The sequence below is a fragment of the Sus scrofa genome, chromosome 14 (assembly GCF_054392235.1).
Source record: "Sus scrofa isolate SSC_HxYL_T2T_F1_AM1 chromosome 14, Sscrofa_HxYL_maternal_Yorkshire_Landrace_v2.0, whole genome shotgun sequence".
In the NCBI taxonomy this organism is placed as follows: domain Eukaryota; kingdom Metazoa; phylum Chordata; class Mammalia; order Artiodactyla; family Suidae; genus Sus; species Sus scrofa.
In genome coordinates, this window is record NC_139396.1 from 53,749,921 (window position 1) to 53,769,679 (window position 19,759).

Genomic DNA, 19,759 nt, shown 5'->3' on the forward strand with positions numbered 1-19,759 from the left:
AGCCATGAGCCCGCCAATGCAGACATGGGCCTAGCCCTCAGAGAGCCCGCATTCTGGTGACAGAGGTAACCAGATCATTGCTCAAATAACCTGTTGTCTCAAACCCAGGGGAGCATTTGGGGGTGAGGAGGGGATTACTGCCCCCACTTGGAAAAGAGCATCATTTCGAGGGTTCTCTATGGGACCCTCATCTTTTTGGAAATAGGTCTGTTAACACACTCATGAGGCCGGACCGTAGTGCCAGTCAGGGACCATGAGAGCTCCCAAGATTGGTGTGGAGCTTTCTGGAAGGTTCTCATGCCCTCTTACCCTTCTCCCCAAAGGGTCATTCCGAGGCTGATGCTGACTCCACGTGTCTGATTTCCCAACTCCATTCCCCAGAAATGGAGGGGCAGGGGGGGGGCACACCATCCCAGCTGTCACTGAGTTAGAGAATGAGGAGGCTTAACTGATGGAGACATACCATACGAACAGCCCCTTCAGGGCTCTAATTCATTTTCGAGACATTTAAGAATAACAAAATGTTTTAATGATTTCTTAGGGGAATTAGGAAGACATATTTTTGTTCTCATTAAATTTTATCCTCAGACACAAAAACCAAATGTCAGATGTGTTGTTGGTGCTCAGAGCTTCCCTGCTCACTGTCCCCGCCACACACACCGCCCCAACTCCCTCCATAAAAATAGCACTCCTGGAAAATTTGCCACGATGCACACTTTCCTGTTTTTATATTTCTTGACAGGCAAATTATTTGTCGAAATATTTCTTCCCCCCACCCCCGAAGCCACACAAGCCCTGATTCAACATTTTTGTTTTGAGTGACTGCTGCCAACACAAATCTTTGGCAGAGAATGCGATCTAGCATGATTGCTCAGCAAGTATTTTGATAAGTGTGCAGCCTGTATGTCTGTAATTACGAAAGAAAACCGTAAATCTTTTGGATATTGTTCACACAGATGTGGCGTGAAGTGAGAAAAAAAAGCAGTAAAACGTGTTAAAAGCATAATTAATGTCATTGTTGTGGAGGATGATTTGATTTAAACCTTTCTGACTTCTGTACCGGTGACGGCTGATTTCTTTATCGTGCTCATAGAGTCACTAGGTACCGACCCGAGCTTCAGAGAGCTAACTTGTTAACTGAGTGATTAGTTAAAAGCAAAAAACAAAGAAAAAGAAAAAACGAGATGAGGAAAGAGCGAGTAAGAGGGCAGGCATAGGAACACTGCTGAAGAGATTCCGAGAGAGAGGTGAGTGCTCCCAAATGTTTCTTCTGCTTTACTTCGGATTTTTAAAATCTGGTGCAGGAGATGGCAACTCCTGACAAGCATTTCTGTCCTTGCTCCTTCTTTCAGGAGGCAAGGTTGGACAGCTTAGCTGCTCAAGCATCAGATGCAGCAGGGTGGGACTCAGCTTGGTGTTTTTGAGCTGTGTGACCTTGGGCAGGGGCCCAAACCTCTCTGAGCTCTGGTTTCTGTGTCTTTAGCAGAAGGATAATAATAGAATTTGCTCATCAGTCGACGTGAGGCTTCCAATACCTATGCATGAAAGCATTTGGCAAGGTTTGAGAATCAGCCCATTGCAAAGCTGACATCAGAGTATCCGTTACAGGAGTCACAAGCGTTGGCTGTTGATTTTGCAGGGTTCTGTTGGTCGTCAAGGACGTGGGATGAAGAGTTTAGGCAACAGGGTTACTGAGTGCGCAGTAGGAAAATACTTTGCAATGTGCAGAGTTTTAACATTTTTCTCTCTCTTTATGAAAGTTGCATGTGTGCCCTGTCAAGTTCAGAAAATACAGAAAAATAGAAGGAAGAGGGGGAAACTACTTACTAGAAAAGCAGTGGGAACATTTTGTGGGTTTTTTCCTGCTCTTTCCTCCATGTGCTTTTTCAAAACAGTCCTTCATTCTGCATGTATTTCGAATCCTGCTTCCTTTCGCCCACTACAAGCATCCATGTTTCCCTGTGGTTACAAATTCTGAGTAACTTTAGTTCATTGTGTGTAAGTCTCTTGTGTGGCTCTATTGTAATTTACTGGACTCCCTTTGCAACACTGGGCATATAGGGTGCTGGGGAACAGAAGGCGTATTGGAACTGTGCTTTAGTTCTGAGGGTGGGGAAGGAAAATGTATTGTAGCCATGTACTGACCACAAACCCAGGAATAGCAGTCAGGAAGAATAAGAATACTTTTTCCTCCTTGTTGATATATTTTGTAGTCCTTTGTTCATTTGGTACACTAAATATCTTTCCATATTATGAACTACTCATATTTATTCTTTTGTGAATCACTTGTTCCTGTATCCTTAGCTCATTTTTCTATCAGGTTATTTTCTTATTGATTTGTAGATGCTTTTTGTATATTAGAAATATTAACCTTTGTACTGGTAGATGTGTTTCATATCTTCTCCCCTAGTTTGCCTTTTGTTTCTTAACTTTTTTTATGGTGTCTTTTGTATATGGTACATGACAGGCATTCAAAAAATATGTGCAGAAAGTAAGAAATCTTAGAAGACCTTTGCTTTATGGCTTCTGGATTTATTGTTGTGTTTTAAAAATCCCTTCTCACCTGAAAGTTATTGTTTTTTTAAGTGCTTTTGTGATCTTAATTGTTAGAAATTTGAATCTTTGAAGAGTCTGAAATATGTGTTGATGGAAGTAATGAGGGAGGTTAGGGATTTAGCTTTGTGTTTGCCTCAAATGACTAGTTCTAGCGCCATCTAGTGGATAAGCCACCCTCACAGAGAAGGACAATACGGATTTCAGTACAATGAGAACCCGTCCTTGTCTCTGGCTGCCTTAACCTCCTTCCTTTCCTCCCTGTATCTGCCTCTGCCCTGGTCCTGTGGGGTCAGGGGAACACAGAAGGATAACGTAAAAGATTATTTAACTCATAAAAAAGGAAAAGTTTAATGATGGCAGATTTTCCCAAGATGGTGCTTAACCTCAAAAGGCATTGTCCCCCCATTTTCTGCCACCTCTTTGCCTCTGGCATTTCCTCTGCCAGGACTGCCCTTTCCCCTTGGCCACCTGTCTGAATCTTACTGCTCCTGCTAGCTAAGGATTGAAAGATGATTAAATGAAGCATCCAGCATGATGCTGGTACCCAGTGGGCAGTCAGTAAATAGCTATTCCCTTTCAGAAGGGACGACAGACTTTTCAGCTGTGGCATTTCATCAGCTCATTCTCTGAGTACCTGTTATGTGCTGCACCCTGTGGGAACTCAAGCTTGAGTTATTCCCAGTCCTCCGAGTCCAGCAGTGGCCACCTGACCCAAAGACAGGCAGCCAGAAAACCCAACAACAAAAGGGCTCCAAGGTGAGGGAGCCAGGAGGTGCCTCAGGGAGGGCAGTCTTTGAATTTGGTTTCAAACAATGACCTGTCTTCCTTGTGGGGCTATTTCTTGGGTGCTCCCTGTGTGTCAGCCACTGCGCTCAGCCCCTCATAGAAGGGAGTTCACTGATCCCCACCACCCCCTTGGAGGTAATATTGACGTCCCGCCCTGATGTGTGACTGAGGAAATGTAGGCTCAGAGAGGTCAAGCCGCTTGCCCAAGGTCACACAGCAGAGAGGTAATGGAGCCTGAATCTTGATCCCTGGCTCCAAACCCAGATGCAGGATTAATTTTAAAATTGACAGGGTTCAGACAAAACCATTAGAGATTTGACATCTGAAAAGAGTGGAAAACAGCTAAGGGTCTTTGCTGCTAGTAGGTTGAGAGGTTCTAGGCTGAGAAGATGAGCCCTTGACTGAAGTGCAGATATGTTACGCCGAAGAAGAACATTAGTCCTCACCGCCAAGTCAGCCTGCTCCTCCTGGCCCACGGCTCTGAAGGCTGGCACTTTAGTTGAGGGGAAATTGAGTCACAGAGCTCCAGATTCATGGCAGAGTGATGCTAGGAGGAGCACTAGCAGGCCTGAAGGACACTTACAAAATGCGGCCGATCCGCGTTCTACCCTCTCATATCCCATATCACACCTGACTTCTCCGATCCTCAGTCTCTCCACTTGTGAAATCTGGATAATGATCTCACCTAAGTCTGTGCCCATCGGGTGGCTTCAGTGGGAATGGAGAACACTTAGCATGGTGCCTCGCACAGAGCTGTGGCCCCGGGCAATCCATTCAGCAAACGCTGGCCTCCTGCTCTTTGCCAGGCACTCTGCTCAACACCAAGGGCACAATATTAAGCAAAGCAGATGCGGTCCCTGCCTGCCTGGAACTTTCTGTGCAGCTCAGGCTATTGAACCTTTATCTATATTATAATAGCCGTGAGCTTCAGCCCCAGTTCTGCCGCTCCCTGGCTGGGTGACCTTGAGTAACCTCTCTCAGCCTCTGCTTCCTCCTCCAGAAAAGCATACTTATCTCCTGGTACCTTGGAGAGGATTAAGCGAGGAAAAGGGTGTAAAATCCTAAGCTGGGTGTCTGGCACATAGTACATGCTCGGTAGACCAGCGGCTGCTGTTGTTGTTGTTTGTGGGGTTATTATTACATCACTACCTACTGCCAAGAAGGAAGACCCTTTCCAGCTCCTCTGTCCGTGCTTAAGCCAGGAGACCCTGAAGGAGCTGGCCCTGGTGATGGAGGGAAGAAAACAGTTGGGGGGGACACACAGCCCCCACCTGCATACAAGGGTCGGGCACTCATCTGCTATCAGAAAATTAAGATTAAAGAATCAAAGTTAGGCTCGCCACCACCGTCGGTAGCCTGAGCCTCCCACCCACGCAGGCACCCAGAGCTGGGGCCCAGATGGGAGAAGGCTTCTGTCTCAAAGATACTTTGGAGGGGTGCACGCATACTTCTGCATATATGTGTTTCTAAACAGCCTTTCGGACAGCCTTTGCAGCTCCAGCTTTCCTAAAAAAGCTCTGAGCACCGCTTTCCTTCAGATGGACACAGTGGGAGGAATGAGACAGCTTTTCCTAGATTCAACTCTCCCCCCACAACCTCACAGACTTAAAAAAGAGGAAAAAAAAAAAAAAAAAAACCTCAACAGCATCAGCTAGTGGTAGAAGGTGGACTAGATGCTGTTCTGCCCATCTCCTACAGGGCCTTTGCAAAGCCTGCTGTGGAGTTAGAATATTATAAATCTGTTGGCAGTATTCTCTAGGGGTTTAGATCTAGTGTAACCAAAATGAATTAGTCATTTTATTAAGCAGTTTATGCATAAAGAGCAAGCTGATGGCTGTAAGACAAAGGCCCTCTGCTTCCTGACGACGTCCCCCCTCCCTGCGAGCCCATCAGGACCTGCCTCCTCGGATGGCTCGTATTTGATCTTCCGTGTCTGCCAAGGTGCTCAATTAATCCAAAGGATTTGTAGTCAAGCACTTCTGACTTGGGGTCCCCCATTCAGGGCGTTTTTTCTTCAGGTTGGATCTAAGGCCGTTTGATTCCTGCTGCCACTGCCCTTGTCTATATATCGACAGTCTGGATGTTGCAGGAGTGGAGTGGGGGAAATGAAGTCCCGTTCACGGCTCTGGCAGCCACGTGCTCCACTGAAAGGTTTCCAGTGGAAGCGCTGAGCCTGGCAGAAACCTAGGCTCCCTGGCTCCGGATCAGGAGCTACAGGGTGTGCTGTCACTTCTCCGGACACTAGGTTATGAGGCTTGTCAGACGCTGGGGCAGGACACAGGTTACCTTGGAGACTGGGGGTCAGTGGGACCCAGTGCCTCCCCAAGTGGAGTCACCTGACATAGGGAGCGGCCTCGGCCTAACCAGCACAACACAAACTTTGAACACATTGCATTCTGGGTGTCACCTTTCTAATTCCTTCTAGATAAAGTTTCGGTCAGGTGCTGAAGCATCTTAAATGCCTGTGAAACACCTGTGAATCTCGTTTTAACCAAGGAAGAGCCAGCCTCAAGATCAAGTTCTTGAGCAGGCAGTGGGGGGCTACTTAAAATTTAACAACATCAGTTTTTAAAATTTTTTCTGTGTGGGTTGTTTTTGGGTTTTTTTGTTTGTTTGTTTGTTTGTTTTTTGTCTTTCTGCCATTTCTTGGGCCTCTGTCACAGCACATGGAGGTTCCCAGGCTAGGGGTCGAATTGGAGTTGTAGCCGCAGCAACGTGGGATACAAGCCACATCTGCGACCTACACCACAGTTCACGGCAACGCTGGATCCTTAACCCACTGAGCAAGGCCAGGGATCAAACCCGCAACCTCATGGTTCCTAGTCGGATTCGTTAACCACTGCGCCACGATGGGAACTCCTCTGTGTGTTTTTGTGGTTAAAGTACCTCGTTTATGATACAGAATCCCACTATTTACAAATAGTGAAACAAATAATTCCTTTTAAATAGATGCAAGTTTAAAAAAACAGCGTTGAATTGGAGTTCCCTGGTGGCTCAGCAGTTAAGGATCTGGCATGGTCACTGCTGTGACTCTGGTTATTATAGTGGTACAGATTTGATCCCCGGCCTGGGGCCTTCCACATGCTGTGGGTACCACCAAAACAAACAAAACCATTGAATCATACAAGGACAAATGTCAAGTTGGTGATCTTTCGGGGGCAGGTGGGTACAGCAGAAGTTGTGATGTGAGTACACTGGTATCTGGCAATTGGGCCACAGTGGGTTCTAATCCACCTTCGCCTTCTTCTAGCTTGATGACCTTCAGCAAGAGGCTTCCCATAGGAATGCTTCATGTGGTTGTTTTGACGAGTAAGTGAGATATAAATACATGCAAAGTACTTGGCGTATTTCGGGGGGGGGGGCGTGAAAAAGCATCAGTTCCCTGGAATTTTTGGCTCAAGATACTGGGTTGGGGTCTCATCTCCATACCCCAGCTTCCGGGATGTGGGAGCCACATCTGCTCCAGAATGAATGCAGAGTTGGGGGAATAAAGACCAGAAATGAGTGTTTTAAGGGCCAGAGCCTGCTCTGAACCCAGTCACCACCCAGCAGCACCCAGACCAGCCTACAGAGAGGGTAGGGGAGGCTGGCACCAAGAGTACCCGGGCATCACCAGGCTTTCTGAGCCCCACTTCCTCATCTGTAAAATGAGTCAGTTGCTGTGAGGATGAAGCTAAGTTGTGTTTTTGGGACAGTAACACAGGGGTGATTGGCCAGGATGGTCTGCCACCCTTTCTTGGTCTGAGGGAGTTGTTTCTCCTGGTGCTTACAGGGTCTAGATTGTTCTCTCTCACCTCCCTTCTGGCTTCCTCATTTCCTTCAGGTCTGCTCAAATTTCATCTCCTTCACAAAGCCTTCCCCCACCAGACAGCTTCAGGTAGCACACAGCCCCGCCCCCCAGTGCACACCATAGGCCACTTTCTCCTCAGCCGCCTTACAGCCATTGGTTTATTTGTCCTCTGTCCATCTCTCCCCTCTGGAATGTCAACCCCAAGAAAGCAGGAATTTCCTCTAATTTACTGTTGTTATCTCCAAGGCCCAGAAACTCCCCCGGTACAAAGTAGATGCTCAGCAAGTATCTGGCATCTGAAGAAGTGGTACCTGACACACAGTGGGTGCTCAATTAAAATCTCTTGATGAGGCGTTCCTGCAGTGGCTCAGGGGTAATGAACCCAGCTAGTATCCATGAGGATGTGGTTCGATCCCTGGCCTTGCTCAAGCCTTGTCATTTCTCTCACTTTGTGTTTGTAAGAGCAGCCAGTGATGTTTAACTGGTACATCAACTAATACCAGTTGAGCAAAGTTAGCGGGAAGCCTTTGGATGTGCCAGCTACCCCAGCAAACATTTTACCTGTGTGTAACTTGGCAGAATCTTCCAGTCATCTGGATGCTAGTAATTTTTTTCCTCCCCTACCCGACCCCTAGCAACATAGCTCAGGCTTCTGCAGATTTCTCCCAGATGGGGTTGGGGAGGAACTTGGAAGAAATAAGTTCACCCATGTGCCTTAAAGTCTAAGAATTCCGTGGGGAGGAAATAGAGTGAAACATGCCTGGGGCAATAAGGGGTCGTGATTGCTGCACACTTTTCAGAGCAGGGACAACGCACAGCCCAGGTCCGCAGTAGCTGGAGAGGATGAACATGCAGGAGGATCAGAGCCCGGCACCTGCTGCCTCCTCTTATGAAGCAGGCTTGTCTTCCTGGACGACGGGTGAAATGGGCGCAGCAGGAGGGAAGTAGGTCAGGCTTTTTTGTTTGTTTGTTTTTTCAGGGCCGCACCCGGAGCATATGGAGGTTCCCAGAATAGGAGTTGAATCGGAGCTGTAGCCACCAGCCTACACCACAGCCACAGCAATGCCAGATCCGAGCCTGGACTGCAACCTACACCATAGCTCACAGCAACACTGGATCCTTAACCCACTGAGCAAGGCCAGGGATCGAACCTGCATCCTCATGGATGCTAGTCAGATTCCTTTCCACTGAGCCATGACGGAACTCCAGGTCAGGCTTGAGTTAAGGACTTCCTTCCTATGAGACTTGAAATCTAGCAGCTTCTTGGTCCTGCGTCTCTCACGGTTGGTACCCAGTTGGTTACCATGTATATTGGGTTGAGTTGTTTGCCCCCAAAGATATGCTGAAATTCTAAGGTCTGGTATCTGTGTATGTGATCTTATTTGAAGATATAGTCTGCAGATGTGATTAAGAGAAAGGAAGGTCCTTTATCCAGTATGACTGGTGTTGTTGTAAGAGGAGAGAGACACACAGAAAGGAGAGCCATATGATGACAGAGGCAAAGATCAAGTATTGCCACTACAAGCCAAGAAATGCCAAGGATTGCCAGCAGCACCAGGAGGAAGCATGGAATAGCTCCAGAGAGCACGGCTCTGCCAACACCTTGATTCTGAACTTCGAGCCTCCAAAGCACACAGAGTGTTAGTTTCCTGGGGCTGCCATACCAGATTCCCCTAAACTAGATGGTTTAAAACGGTGGAAATTTATTCTCTCAGTTCTGGAGGCCAGAAGCACAAAATCAAGGTGTTGGCAGGGTTGGCTCCTTCTGGAGGCGCACGGGGAGAACTGGTTCCAGTCCTCTCTCCCAGCTTCCGGCGGCGGCTGGCCGGCCTTGCCACTCCTTGGCTTGTAGACACATCATTTCATTCTCTGCCTCTGTCTTCGTAGGCCTTTCCCTGTGAAGCAGGATATACTAGTCCGCAGTATAACAAAATACTGAGTGGCATAACAGAATTTTATTTCTCAGTTCTAGAGGCTAGAAGTCCAAGATCAAGGTACCAGAAGCTCTGGTGAGAGCTCTTTTCCTTGCTTGCAGATGGCGGCCTTCTTGCTGTGACCCTGCATGGTCTTTCCTTTCTTCATGGGCAGAGAAAGAAACCTCAGGAGTCTCTTCCTCTTTTTCTAAGGACACCAGCCCTATCAAATCGGGCCCCACTCTTATGTCCTCATTTAACCTTAATTACCTCCCTAAAGCCCTGTCTCCAAATAATACAGTCACATCAGGGGTTAGGACTTTGACATATGGATTTGGAGGGACACATTTCACTCCCTTTTTTTTTTTTTTTTTTTTTTTTTTGTCTTTTTGCCTTTTCTAAGGCTGCTCCCGCAGCATATGGAGGTTCCCAGGCTAGGGGTCGAATTGGAGCTGTAGCCACCAGCTTACGCCAGAGTTACAGCAATGCGGGATCTGAGCCTTATCTGCAGCCTACACCACAGCTCACAGCAACGCTGGATCTTTAACCCACTGAGCAAGGGCAGGGATCGAACCCACAACATCATGGTTCCTAGTCGGATTCGTTAACCACTGAGCCACGACGGGAACTCCCACATTTCACTCCTTAATACTAGGCTGCCTTTTCCAGCATCAGCAGGAGTGGCCCGACCCTATCACCCCTGTCATGCTGTCATTGGCTGGGAGCAGGTCTGGGCAAGCATGACCTCCAAACAAACACTGCAATTGATCTGAAGGTGCAGCACCTGGAGACTGTCACCAACTCCTCGCAGGACGTCCTGTCTTGAAGGGAGAGCTGGGTAGCCTGTCCCGTGGCTGCCACATGTCATAGGAATAAGGGCAACGCTCCCTGAGAGTCTCCCAGTCTCCAGGCACTGTCACGGACTCAGTGTGTTCATGGAACCCTGCACAGCTCTCTGTGGTTCTGCTGTTAGCTCTGTTTTACTGATGGGGAGACTGAGGCTCAGGAGACTTAAGTGACTTTCCCTGAAGGTGTTACAGCCAGGATTTGACCCTCAGCTTCCCTCTCCTTCCCCCTTTATCTGAAAGCAACTTGGGGAATTTGGAGGATTCACAACATTCAAACCTCAAGTGTCAAGTTCAGCTGTGAAGGTGTTTAATAATCACCTTCCCGGAGCATCCCAGCTCCAAGGAATAGGCTCAGGGCCAAAATCACTCACTTTGGCAGGACCCCACCCCTATCTTGTGACATCCAATGTCGATTGAGTGTATGCCAGGGATATACTTGCAACAGAAATTTAAGCATGAAGCCCAGAGAAGTGTGATGCTTTGTCCAAGGTCACACAGCAAGCCAGTGGTGAGGCCAAGAACAGAGCCTTTCATGCTTCTGGCCTAATAATCCCCCAAGACCTGCCTCAAGGAAGCTTGGCCCACTGCAAAGAGTCATCAGGCTCACCAGATTCAAATCTTACTTCTGCCACTTCTGAGCTGGGTGACCTGGGGCATATGGCATTTCCTCTCTGGGTCTTCATTACCATGTCTGGAGAATGGAAATAGCAGCAGCAACCTTATTGGGCCTCACTTTGGGGAAGTGATTTCTTTCACACACACCCCTGTGCCTCAGTTTCCCCATCTCTAAAATGGGAACACACAAACCTACCTAACAGTGTTATGGTGGAGACTGAATGAATTTTAATCCATTTAAACTGCTCTGGGAGTTCCTGTTGTGGCTCAGCAGAAACAAATCCAACTAGTAACCATAAGGTCGTGGGTTCAATCCCTGGCCCCACTCAATGCGTTAAGGAGACGGTGTTGCTGTGAGCTGTGGTGTAGGTCACATCCCACATTATTGTGGCTGTGGCGTAGGCTGGCAGCTACAGCTCTGATTCAACCCTTAGCCTGGGAACCTCCATATGCTGTGGGTGCACCCCCAACCCCCCCAAAAAAGTAAAGTGCTCTGGTTGTTAGGATTCAGCCACAGCCTAACTTTGGCTGAGTCATCTGAACACACCCCCCCTTCTTTCTCAAATTGGGGGTCCAGAAGGAAACTCAGTGTGGGGAGAAGAGGCCCAAGAGCCCATCTCAGCCCTACCACCAACTCACTGGCAGACTTGAAGGAAGTCACGGGACCCCACTTTTCTCCAACTGTGGGTGGGGGTGTTGGACAATTGACGAATTGTCACTCCTCAGTGTGACTTTCTAAGCTGGAGCCTTTGAGTTCCTGGGTGGAGTTCATAGCAGGATTGTTGGCTTCTGAGTCTTACAGGCACTGATGAGAATATAAGAGGCCATGCCCTGGAGTGTGCTGCCCCTTCTCAGGATAATAACAACAGTCAACACTGTGCAGATCTCTCTACACATTCTCTCTTCCAATCCTTGCAGCTCCATTTTACAGATGAGAAAAGGAAGGTTTAGAAAGGTTAACTAACTGGCCAAAGGTCACATGGCCAATTTGGAGTTGGAGCTGACACCAGCAATCCTTAAATCACACCACCTCTCTCAGTCATCTTTTTTAGTCCTCCCAATAATAATTTCTGAAAAGTAGAAACTACTGTATTTTCCCACTTTTTAAGTGGGGAGACTGAGGCTCAAGGGCCCAAGGGATTTGGATCAGCCCTGGACTTCAGGTTCTGAGTGCTTAACCTCTGTGTTCTACCCTGTACCAGCAACTGAAGGCAAAGAGACAGAATCTTGGAATGGCTGAACCCGTATTGAGTAGCCACCCTACCCCGCTCCTCCAGGCCTCTCCAGGGGGCCACCTGAGGTCAGCTTCCCCCGGACAGAGGGCACAAGGCAGCAAGGAGCGACCACAGGGCCTCCGAGCAGAGCAAACATCAATTCCTGATCCCGTGGAACGAGCCATCCTTTTTCACCCGAGTGTCATCTTTTGGCTCAAACAGGCTCCCGGCCAGCCGGCCCCCGAGCCACGAGCTGGATCTTTTCCACCTCCCTGGAACCAGAGCAAGTCCTCCGTGCCCGCTCAGAGCTGCACCCGCCCGTGTTTATCTAACCTCCCTGACCCCGGCAAGCGCTTGTCGCCTTTTTCTTCCTTTCTCAAAAACCAGGACACAATAGGAAGCGTTTCCTTGAACTTATTAAAAAATCCAGACTTGTAAATTAATTTGTCCGTGTTGTACAAAGGCAGTGCAGATGGACTCATTAGCATGCACACAACAAATAATTATAGATGAATTTTTAGCTGGCCTGCCTAATGCGCTTGCTGGGTTAATTATGTCAATGTATAATTACATCAGCCCGGGGAGACATAATGGCATATCCCGCTGAGCAGGCCCTGCCTAATGACGGGGCGTGGGGGGAGTGCTGACAGAGGAAAGACGGCAGCGGCGTTACCATGCACCTGCTTACCTCGACACAAACGCCCATTGTCCGAGCCTCCTGCCACTTAAACAAACAGGCAGGAGGAGAGGGATAAAATGCACAGGTGGCCTTGTTCCAGCCAGACCTGAAGGCCCCCAAGTATAGGCACTGCCCCATTTCTCCCATTGGCAGATGTTCATTAAGTTGGACTGTGGGTCAGGCTTCATTCACCCACAAGGGGTCCAGTGGGGAAATAAAAACAGATGCCGTCCCAGCCCTGCCTGGTGGAGTTTGCAGTCCATTGGGTGTTAATTAGGTGCATTTGCGAATCCATGAAAATTGGAAGTACAGTGAGTGCTGTGAGGGAAAGGTACAGGCAGCTGGGAGAGCTCATATTGAAGGAAGGCTTCCTGGAAGAAGTGGCATTTGAGTTGAATGCCGCTTCAACTCAAGAGGTTCCTGCCTATACAAAGGCTCTGAGGTGGTAAGGTGCATTTGAGGGACTGAGAGCAGAAGGCCAGTGTGCCTAGAGCTCAGAAAGGCAGGGGATAATAGCAAGGACTTCCATTTGTTCTGAGCTGACCAAGTGCAGGCACCAAGTTGAGCACTTTACATGAACCTTCATCACAGCCCCATGAGCTTGGTACTTTCATGGTGAGATACAGAGAAGTAGATCCATTTGCCTAGGTCACACAGCAATCCTGAGAAGCAAATATGGATTAGACCTGGACCAGGGATGTCTGACTCCAGTGTCCACACTAGTAGAGAGCAATGGCCAAGCAGATGCCGGTGGGAGGGCCCAGGGGGGAGAGGGCTCTGGGGCATCAGAAAGAACTGGTGGACCAAACCAGGCCCCTTGGTCTGGAGCAAAGAGGTCCTGGCTTTCCTGGGGTCCCAAGAACATTCACCTGAGGCTACTGGGATTGAAATATCCACACCACTGGGACAGGAAGTCTTCGCAGCATGAGAAAGAGACCCAAACTTGAGTCTCTCCCCCACTCCTCAACAAGTCACCTGGCTTCTCTAAGCCTCAGTTTCCTCATCTGTGAAAACAAATTGAATCCAAGCCTCCAGGGATGCTGGCTTGCATCATGGGAACCCATTCATGAGGACTGGTTTTGTAACCAAAAAAGATGAAAGATGCTGCACCAGCCTCCTACCCCAGGTGGGGAATTGGTGGGCAGGGCAGGGTGGGGGCGGGGTGCTCTTGGAAGAAGAGGTGTTGGATTCTAGATCTCAAGAAAGAGGAGGTGCTCGCTAGGTGACAGGGTGGGAAGGGGGAACAGATTTCCAGGTGAAAGGACCTGCAGTCCTCAATTTGGGATCTGTTGGGAAATTCAGAAACATCTTATATCCATGTGTGTGTCTTGCCCCCAGAAAAGCCATTAGTTAATCGACCACAAATAATGGTGTGTTGGGCCAGAACTACTGCGAAGCACCCCAAGGGTTGTATGTACAAGGATGCTCTTAGGGAACCTCCGGTAAAAGAACATAGGGAGGGAGCTAGGAGAGGTGGGGAACTGGGTGGAAGCATACCGACTATATTACAGCCTAAGGAAGCACTGGGTAAGGCCGTGGGCCAGTCCTCAGCCCTAAGAGCAGTCCTGTGTCCCCAAGGAGCAGGTCTGCCTCCATCCCCGCTGCCTTCAGGCCTTGTCTGGGAGGTCCCATGGGAAGGCTGCGCTTACACTGACGGATTTCAGAGTGCACCTGCTGGGGTCCTTGCTAAGTGACGCTCCTTGTGGTTGGAGGTGGCAAGACACAGTCTCATGGCACCACAAATGGCACCTTGAGTCAGGAAAATGAAGTTATTGTGACAGTTATACTTATTGTTATTTTCAGCTGGGCAGGACGTCCACACCCATGGAAACAGCACATGATCTCCAGAGCAATTGCCTGGAGATCTCCCTTATAAAACAGAACGTCCACGTCGCTCCTCTAAGCCACGAGAGCAATGCCAGATGTCTCCTGTGGATGGTTCCTCCCACCTTAGCTCCCTGGCCCTGCAGCCTCAGGTCCCCAGGTTCCAACCACCCCTGTCCTCCTCTCTCTGTGCAGACCCCGTGCCTGTGTTTGAAGTGGCACGCAGCCCAGACGAAAGACTGCAGCCCCCCAGCTTCGACCCCAGTGGGCAGCTGCGACGAGACCTCCACACTTCGTGGAAGAGACATCCCGAGCTCCTCAGCCCCAAAGGTACTGATAAGTCTTTCACAGGATGCCCATAATAAACAAATGGGCTATGGATACTTGGCAGTCAGAATCGGCCACCCTTGAGGGGGAAAGGGGGCAGGTAACAACTTTATCCTTTTAGATGTGGGATGGGTTAAGGTACACTTTTGCTGAAACAGACCAACCCCAAATCTCAGAGGCTTAATAAATTTGAAAGGAGGGGAAGTTACATGGAATGCTCCATGCAGTCATTCAGGGACTCAGGCTGTGGTGGTCCTGCCATCGTCAACACTCAACATCCAGAGTCATAGTGAATGTTGACCATTAGCCAACAGGCAGAGAAAGAATTATACTGAGGTCTGTGGGGTCCAGGCCTGGAGGTGGCACACATCATTTCAGCTACATCCCATTGGCCAAAGCCTGTGGCCACACGCTACCCCAAAGGAGACTAGGAAATGTAGTCTGGCTCTGTGCTCAGGAGAAGAGGGAAACCTGAGGTAGTGAACTCAGCACTGCCTGAGCCCCAAATGAGACAAGTTAAGAAAGAAACTAGCAGAGCTAAGAAATACAGTGTTTACAAGTATGTATGTTGTGATTAAAACATTTAAAAGCAAGAGAATGTGGAGTTCCCGTTGTGGCGCAGTGGTTAACGAATCTGACTAGGAACCATGAGGTTGCGGGTTCGATCCCTGCCCTTGCTCAGTGGGTTAAGGATCTTGCGTTGCCGTGAGCTGTGGTGTAGGTCACAGAGGCAGCTCAGATCCCGCGTTGCTGTGGCTCTGCCATAGGCCGGCAGCTACAGCTCCGATTAGATCCCTAGCCTGGGAACCTCCATATGCTGTGGGAAGCGGCCCTAGAAAAAGCAAAAAGACAAAAAAAAAGCAAGAGAATGATGGATGAAATTCAGCATGGTGCTTAGCATTGGAAGGTGAGGTCACCATAGGGAGGAGCAGGGAGCAAGTGAAAGCCACTGGTAACCATCCAAGTCTTGGGTGTTGATTGACCTGCATGCCAGGCACTGTTGCAGACAATGGGGACACAGCTAGGAACAAAACACAAAAATCAGAGTTCCCGTTGTGGCTTAGCAGGTTAAGAACCCGACACAGTGTCCTCAAGGATGCAGGTTCCATCCCTGGCCTCACTCAGTGGGTTAAGGATCTGGTGTTCCCGTGAGTTGTGGTGTGGCTCAGGTCCTGCGTTGCTGTGGCTGTGGTGTAGGCTGGCAGCTACAACTCTGATTTGACCCCTAGCCTGGGAACTTCTATATGCCACTGGTACGGCCCTAAAAAGGACAAAAAAAAAAAAAAAAAGACAAAAATCTCTGCCCTTGTCATGCTGACCTTCTAGAGGGAGAGACTGTCAACAAATAAATTAGTGACATATATGATATGTCAACTGATGAGAAGGGCTTTGGGTAAAAATTAAGGAGAGAATTGGGGGAGAGTCAGATGAAGAGATCCTGTCTAAGGAGCGAGTGAGTAGGATTTACCTCAGAGGTCAGCAAGCTGTTTCTGAAAAGGACCAGAAAATAAATATCTCAGATGTCGCATGCCGTACAGTTTCTGTCACAACTACTTAACACTGGTTGAAAGCAGCCATAGAGAGTATGTAAATGAGTGGGCATGACTTCATTCCTGTAAAATTTTATTGACAAAACAGGTAATGGGCCAGATTTGGCCTGTACTGAAAACAAAATGGGCTGAGGCCTGTCACATGAAACCATGACACATAATCACTTCTCAGGAAACAACTCCCCCGTTTCACAACCTCCTCCCTCTTTGCCCACCCTAATTGCCTAGTGAGTATGAGCACCCACAGTAAGCCTGGTCCTGGGCAGGGTCTTCTGGGGAACAGCACTTTGCCAATTCTGTTCCTACACCAGGAATACCCTTCCAACCAACCCTGACAAGCCAGGACTTGGCAGTTCTTCAGCCCCTGTTCCTGTGTACACACCTCTATGAAACCTCTGAGGTTCTCCAGCAAAACTGTCACTCCTTCCTCTGAGGTCACTCTCAGGTTTGACTGTCCCTCTGTAAGAATAACAGTAGTTATGGAAACTGCCTCGTGAGAGCATTTGCCCTATGCATTGTGCCTTTAACACAGTATCCCACTGTCTCCTGGCATCAACCATCTGAGGTATTGTTGGCCCCATTTTACAGATGGGGAAACTGAGTCACAGAAGCAGCAGGTGGCCAGGCAGGGAATCAGACCATAGGCTTCTTCTTCTTTTTCCTTTTTTTTAGGGGGAGGGGGGTGAGATGTGATCTTTATTAGAAAAGTAAAAAGAAAAGGCAGCACCGAAAGCTGAGCTGATGAGTTTCAGATCATAGGCTTTTGACCTTGGCCTTGGGATGTGTCTTTCCTTAAGGACACTTTCTGTTCTGAATCATGATGATCAAACCTTACCTATTTGTCCACTGCTGTGGCCTCAGCACCTGTAACATTCCCCATACATGTGTACGCACATGTGTGTGTGTGTGTGTGTGTGCTGTGAGATAACCACTTTGCCAGCCCCTCTAGGGGCTCACTCTGCAAACCACCCATCTCTGCACTCACCCTCCTGTGCCAGGCTCACAGTAGAAACTTAATAACCAGGACAGAATTTAACTGCGTCACTCGGGCCCAAGGTTGGGGATCCGAATTTTGGAACTTTTGAGCCACTCACCCTCCATGGCTGGTCCCTGATCACTTCTCTCTTCATGATGAATTCTGTGCAAAATGCACACACTGATCCCCAGATGAGCCACCACAGGACCTACAAAGATGGACCTGACGTGGGTTCTGCACCAGGGCACCTGCAGATGAGGGGTGATGTCTGAGGATCTGAGTGTGTGCCATCAACTGTGGGGAAGGGAAAACAGTGTGGCAATTCTTCAGTAGGTTAAATCTGGAGTTATACTGTGCCCAGTCATTCAACTCCTAGGGATATATCCCAAAAAATTGAAAACAGGTGCTCAAACAAATCCTGGAAACAAATATTTATAGCAGCACTGTTCACAGTAGCCAAATGGTGGAAATAATCCAAATGTCCACCAGTAGGTGAATGGAGGAAAATATGGTATATCCAAAAAAATGGAATATTATTCGGCCATTAAAAAGGAATGAAATACTGACCCATGCTCCAACCTGGATGAACCCCGAAAACATTACGCTAAGTGAAAAAACCAAGTCACAAAAGGCCATATGTTATGATTCCAGTGATCCTGAAATATCCAAAATAACCCAAATCCATAGAGACAGAAAGCACAACAGTGATTGCCAGGCACTGAAGAAGGGAATGGGGAGTGACTGCTTAATGGTAGCAGGATTCCTTTTGGGGTGACGACAGTGTTCTGGAATTACTGGTAATGGTTGCACAGCATTGTAACTCTACTAAATGTCAGGAAATTGTGCACTTTAAAGTGGTTAAAATGGTTTTGTCATGTATATCTTACCATGCTTTTTTTTTATACAGTAAAGAGGGCCAAGGAGGCAGGAACAGGTCTGAGAGGGCAAAGGAAGCCTCTAGGTGTGCTGTCCAGGGCCAGCACGGTAGGAGTTTGACTTCCTTGTGCACATGCACCAAGGCTGCAGCCCAGCTGATGGCGGTGACACCGGGTCATGACAGCTGCACCTTCTCCAGCGCTGAGTTTGGGAAGTTCATTCTTCTCCCAGCACTGTCAGTCAGTCTGGTTTGCAGAACACGACTCTGGCTGTCACACCACTCTCTGCAATGGGTGATTTTCTCTCTTTTTCTCCCTCCAGAGCAGAGAGAGGGGACGTCACCAGCCGGGCCCACCCTGACTGAGGGGAGCCACCTCCCAGGCATTCCCAGCAAAGCCCTCCTGACAGAAACTTTGCTGCAGAGAAATGAGGCAGAGAAACAAAAGTGAGTGTGAGGAGGACGGGAGGGTTCCTGCTGCTCCACCTGTCTGAGACGTGGGACCTGGGAAGTCTTGGGGACTCTAGATACAGGTTCGAGATGGAGATGCAGGCCTTGGTTCAAGCCACACACTCGGCAGGTCACATCACCTTTCTGAGCCTCAATTTCCCCATCTGGAAAAGGAGGCTAATGGTGATATACTCGTCAAGGCTCTCCAGAGAAGCACAACTAGTAGGATTTTTTTTTTTTTAATTAAGAGGTATATTTCAAGGACTTGGCTCACACAACTGAGGCAGGCAAGTCCGAATTGGTAGAGCCAGCCAGCAGGCTGGAAACTGTTGGGTGGGAGTCAGTGCTGCCATCTTGAGGCAGAATTTCTTCTTCCTCAATTTCGTTTTTTTAAGATCATCAACTGATTAGATGAGGCCCACCTGTGTTATTGCAAATGTTTTCCTTTACTTAACATCAACCCCCTATAATGGAGGCTACACAGTCAGCAGAACAGCAGAGCAGCCAAGTGCCTAAGTGTCATGTTTAAGGACGGATTAAAAAGACAGAGGTACAGAAGTTCCCATTATGGCTCAGCGCTGACAAACCTGGCTAATAACCATAAGGATGCAGGTTTGATCCCTGGCCTCACTCAATGGGTTCCATTGTGGCTCAGCAGTAACGAACCCACCTGGTAACCATGAAGATGTAGGTTCGATCCCTGGCCTCATTGCTGTGAGCTGTGGTGTGGGTTGCAGACATGGCTCAGGTCCCACATTGCAGTGGCTGTGGCATAGACCAACAGCTGCAGCTCCAATTCGACCCCCAGCCTGGGAACCTCCATATGCCATGGGTGCAGCCCTAAAAAAAAAAACAAAACAAAAAAACAAACAGTGGTGAAGGAGTTCCCTTGTGATGCAACAGATTAAGGATCCAGCATTTATCATTGCTGTGGCTTAGGTCACTCCTGTGGCGTGAGTTCTATCCCTGTCCTGGGAACTTCTGCACAGCCAAAAAAAAGAGGACCAGAGGTGCATATTACAGGGAGTAGGGAGGCAGGACGGGCCAGTCCACACACCAGGTCTTTTCACAGGGGCCTTCAAGAAGTACAAATCACTTTGGCAGCCAGACTGGGGGAAGCCGAGGAGAAGATCAAGGTCCTACATTCAGGTATGTATTGACCCATGTGCCTGCCCTCATGCAACAGCCCGGCCCCATCAGACCAGGAGGCCCAGGGGGAGTGGGAAAGGGCTGTAACACTGTGGTCACGGGGTCCGGTGTTCTGGAATCAAGAGGCCAGGAAAGGAGTTTGGGAAAGCAAAGGAAAGACCTACATTCCCCAGCAGGGATCAGAGCTCCAGTCCTCAGAGGTCCTACG

At 48.7% G+C, this 19,759-nt stretch overlaps 1 protein-coding gene across 48 annotated transcripts in view; it reads left to right on the forward strand.

Annotated features, from left to right (window-relative positions):
• Nucleotides 1–19,759, forward strand: part of CUX2 (cut like homeobox 2) — a 296,127-nt gene that overhangs the window by 234,292 nt on the left and 42,076 nt on the right. For 46 of the 48 annotated variants that reach the window (XM_084996003.1, XM_084996016.1, XM_084996011.1 and 43 more), the window contains 3 exons: nucleotides 14,421–14,555; nucleotides 18,276–18,399; nucleotides 19,475–19,551. In XM_084996003.1, the coding sequence (XP_084852129.1) occupies nucleotides 14,421–14,555; nucleotides 18,276–18,399; nucleotides 19,475–19,551 (336 nt within the window). Of the gene's footprint in view, nucleotides 1–1,039; nucleotides 1,248–14,420; nucleotides 14,556–18,275; nucleotides 18,400–19,474; nucleotides 19,552–19,759 lie in introns of those variants that run through there. The other 2 variants (XM_084996024.1, XM_084996033.1) reach the window with 1 other exon arrangement.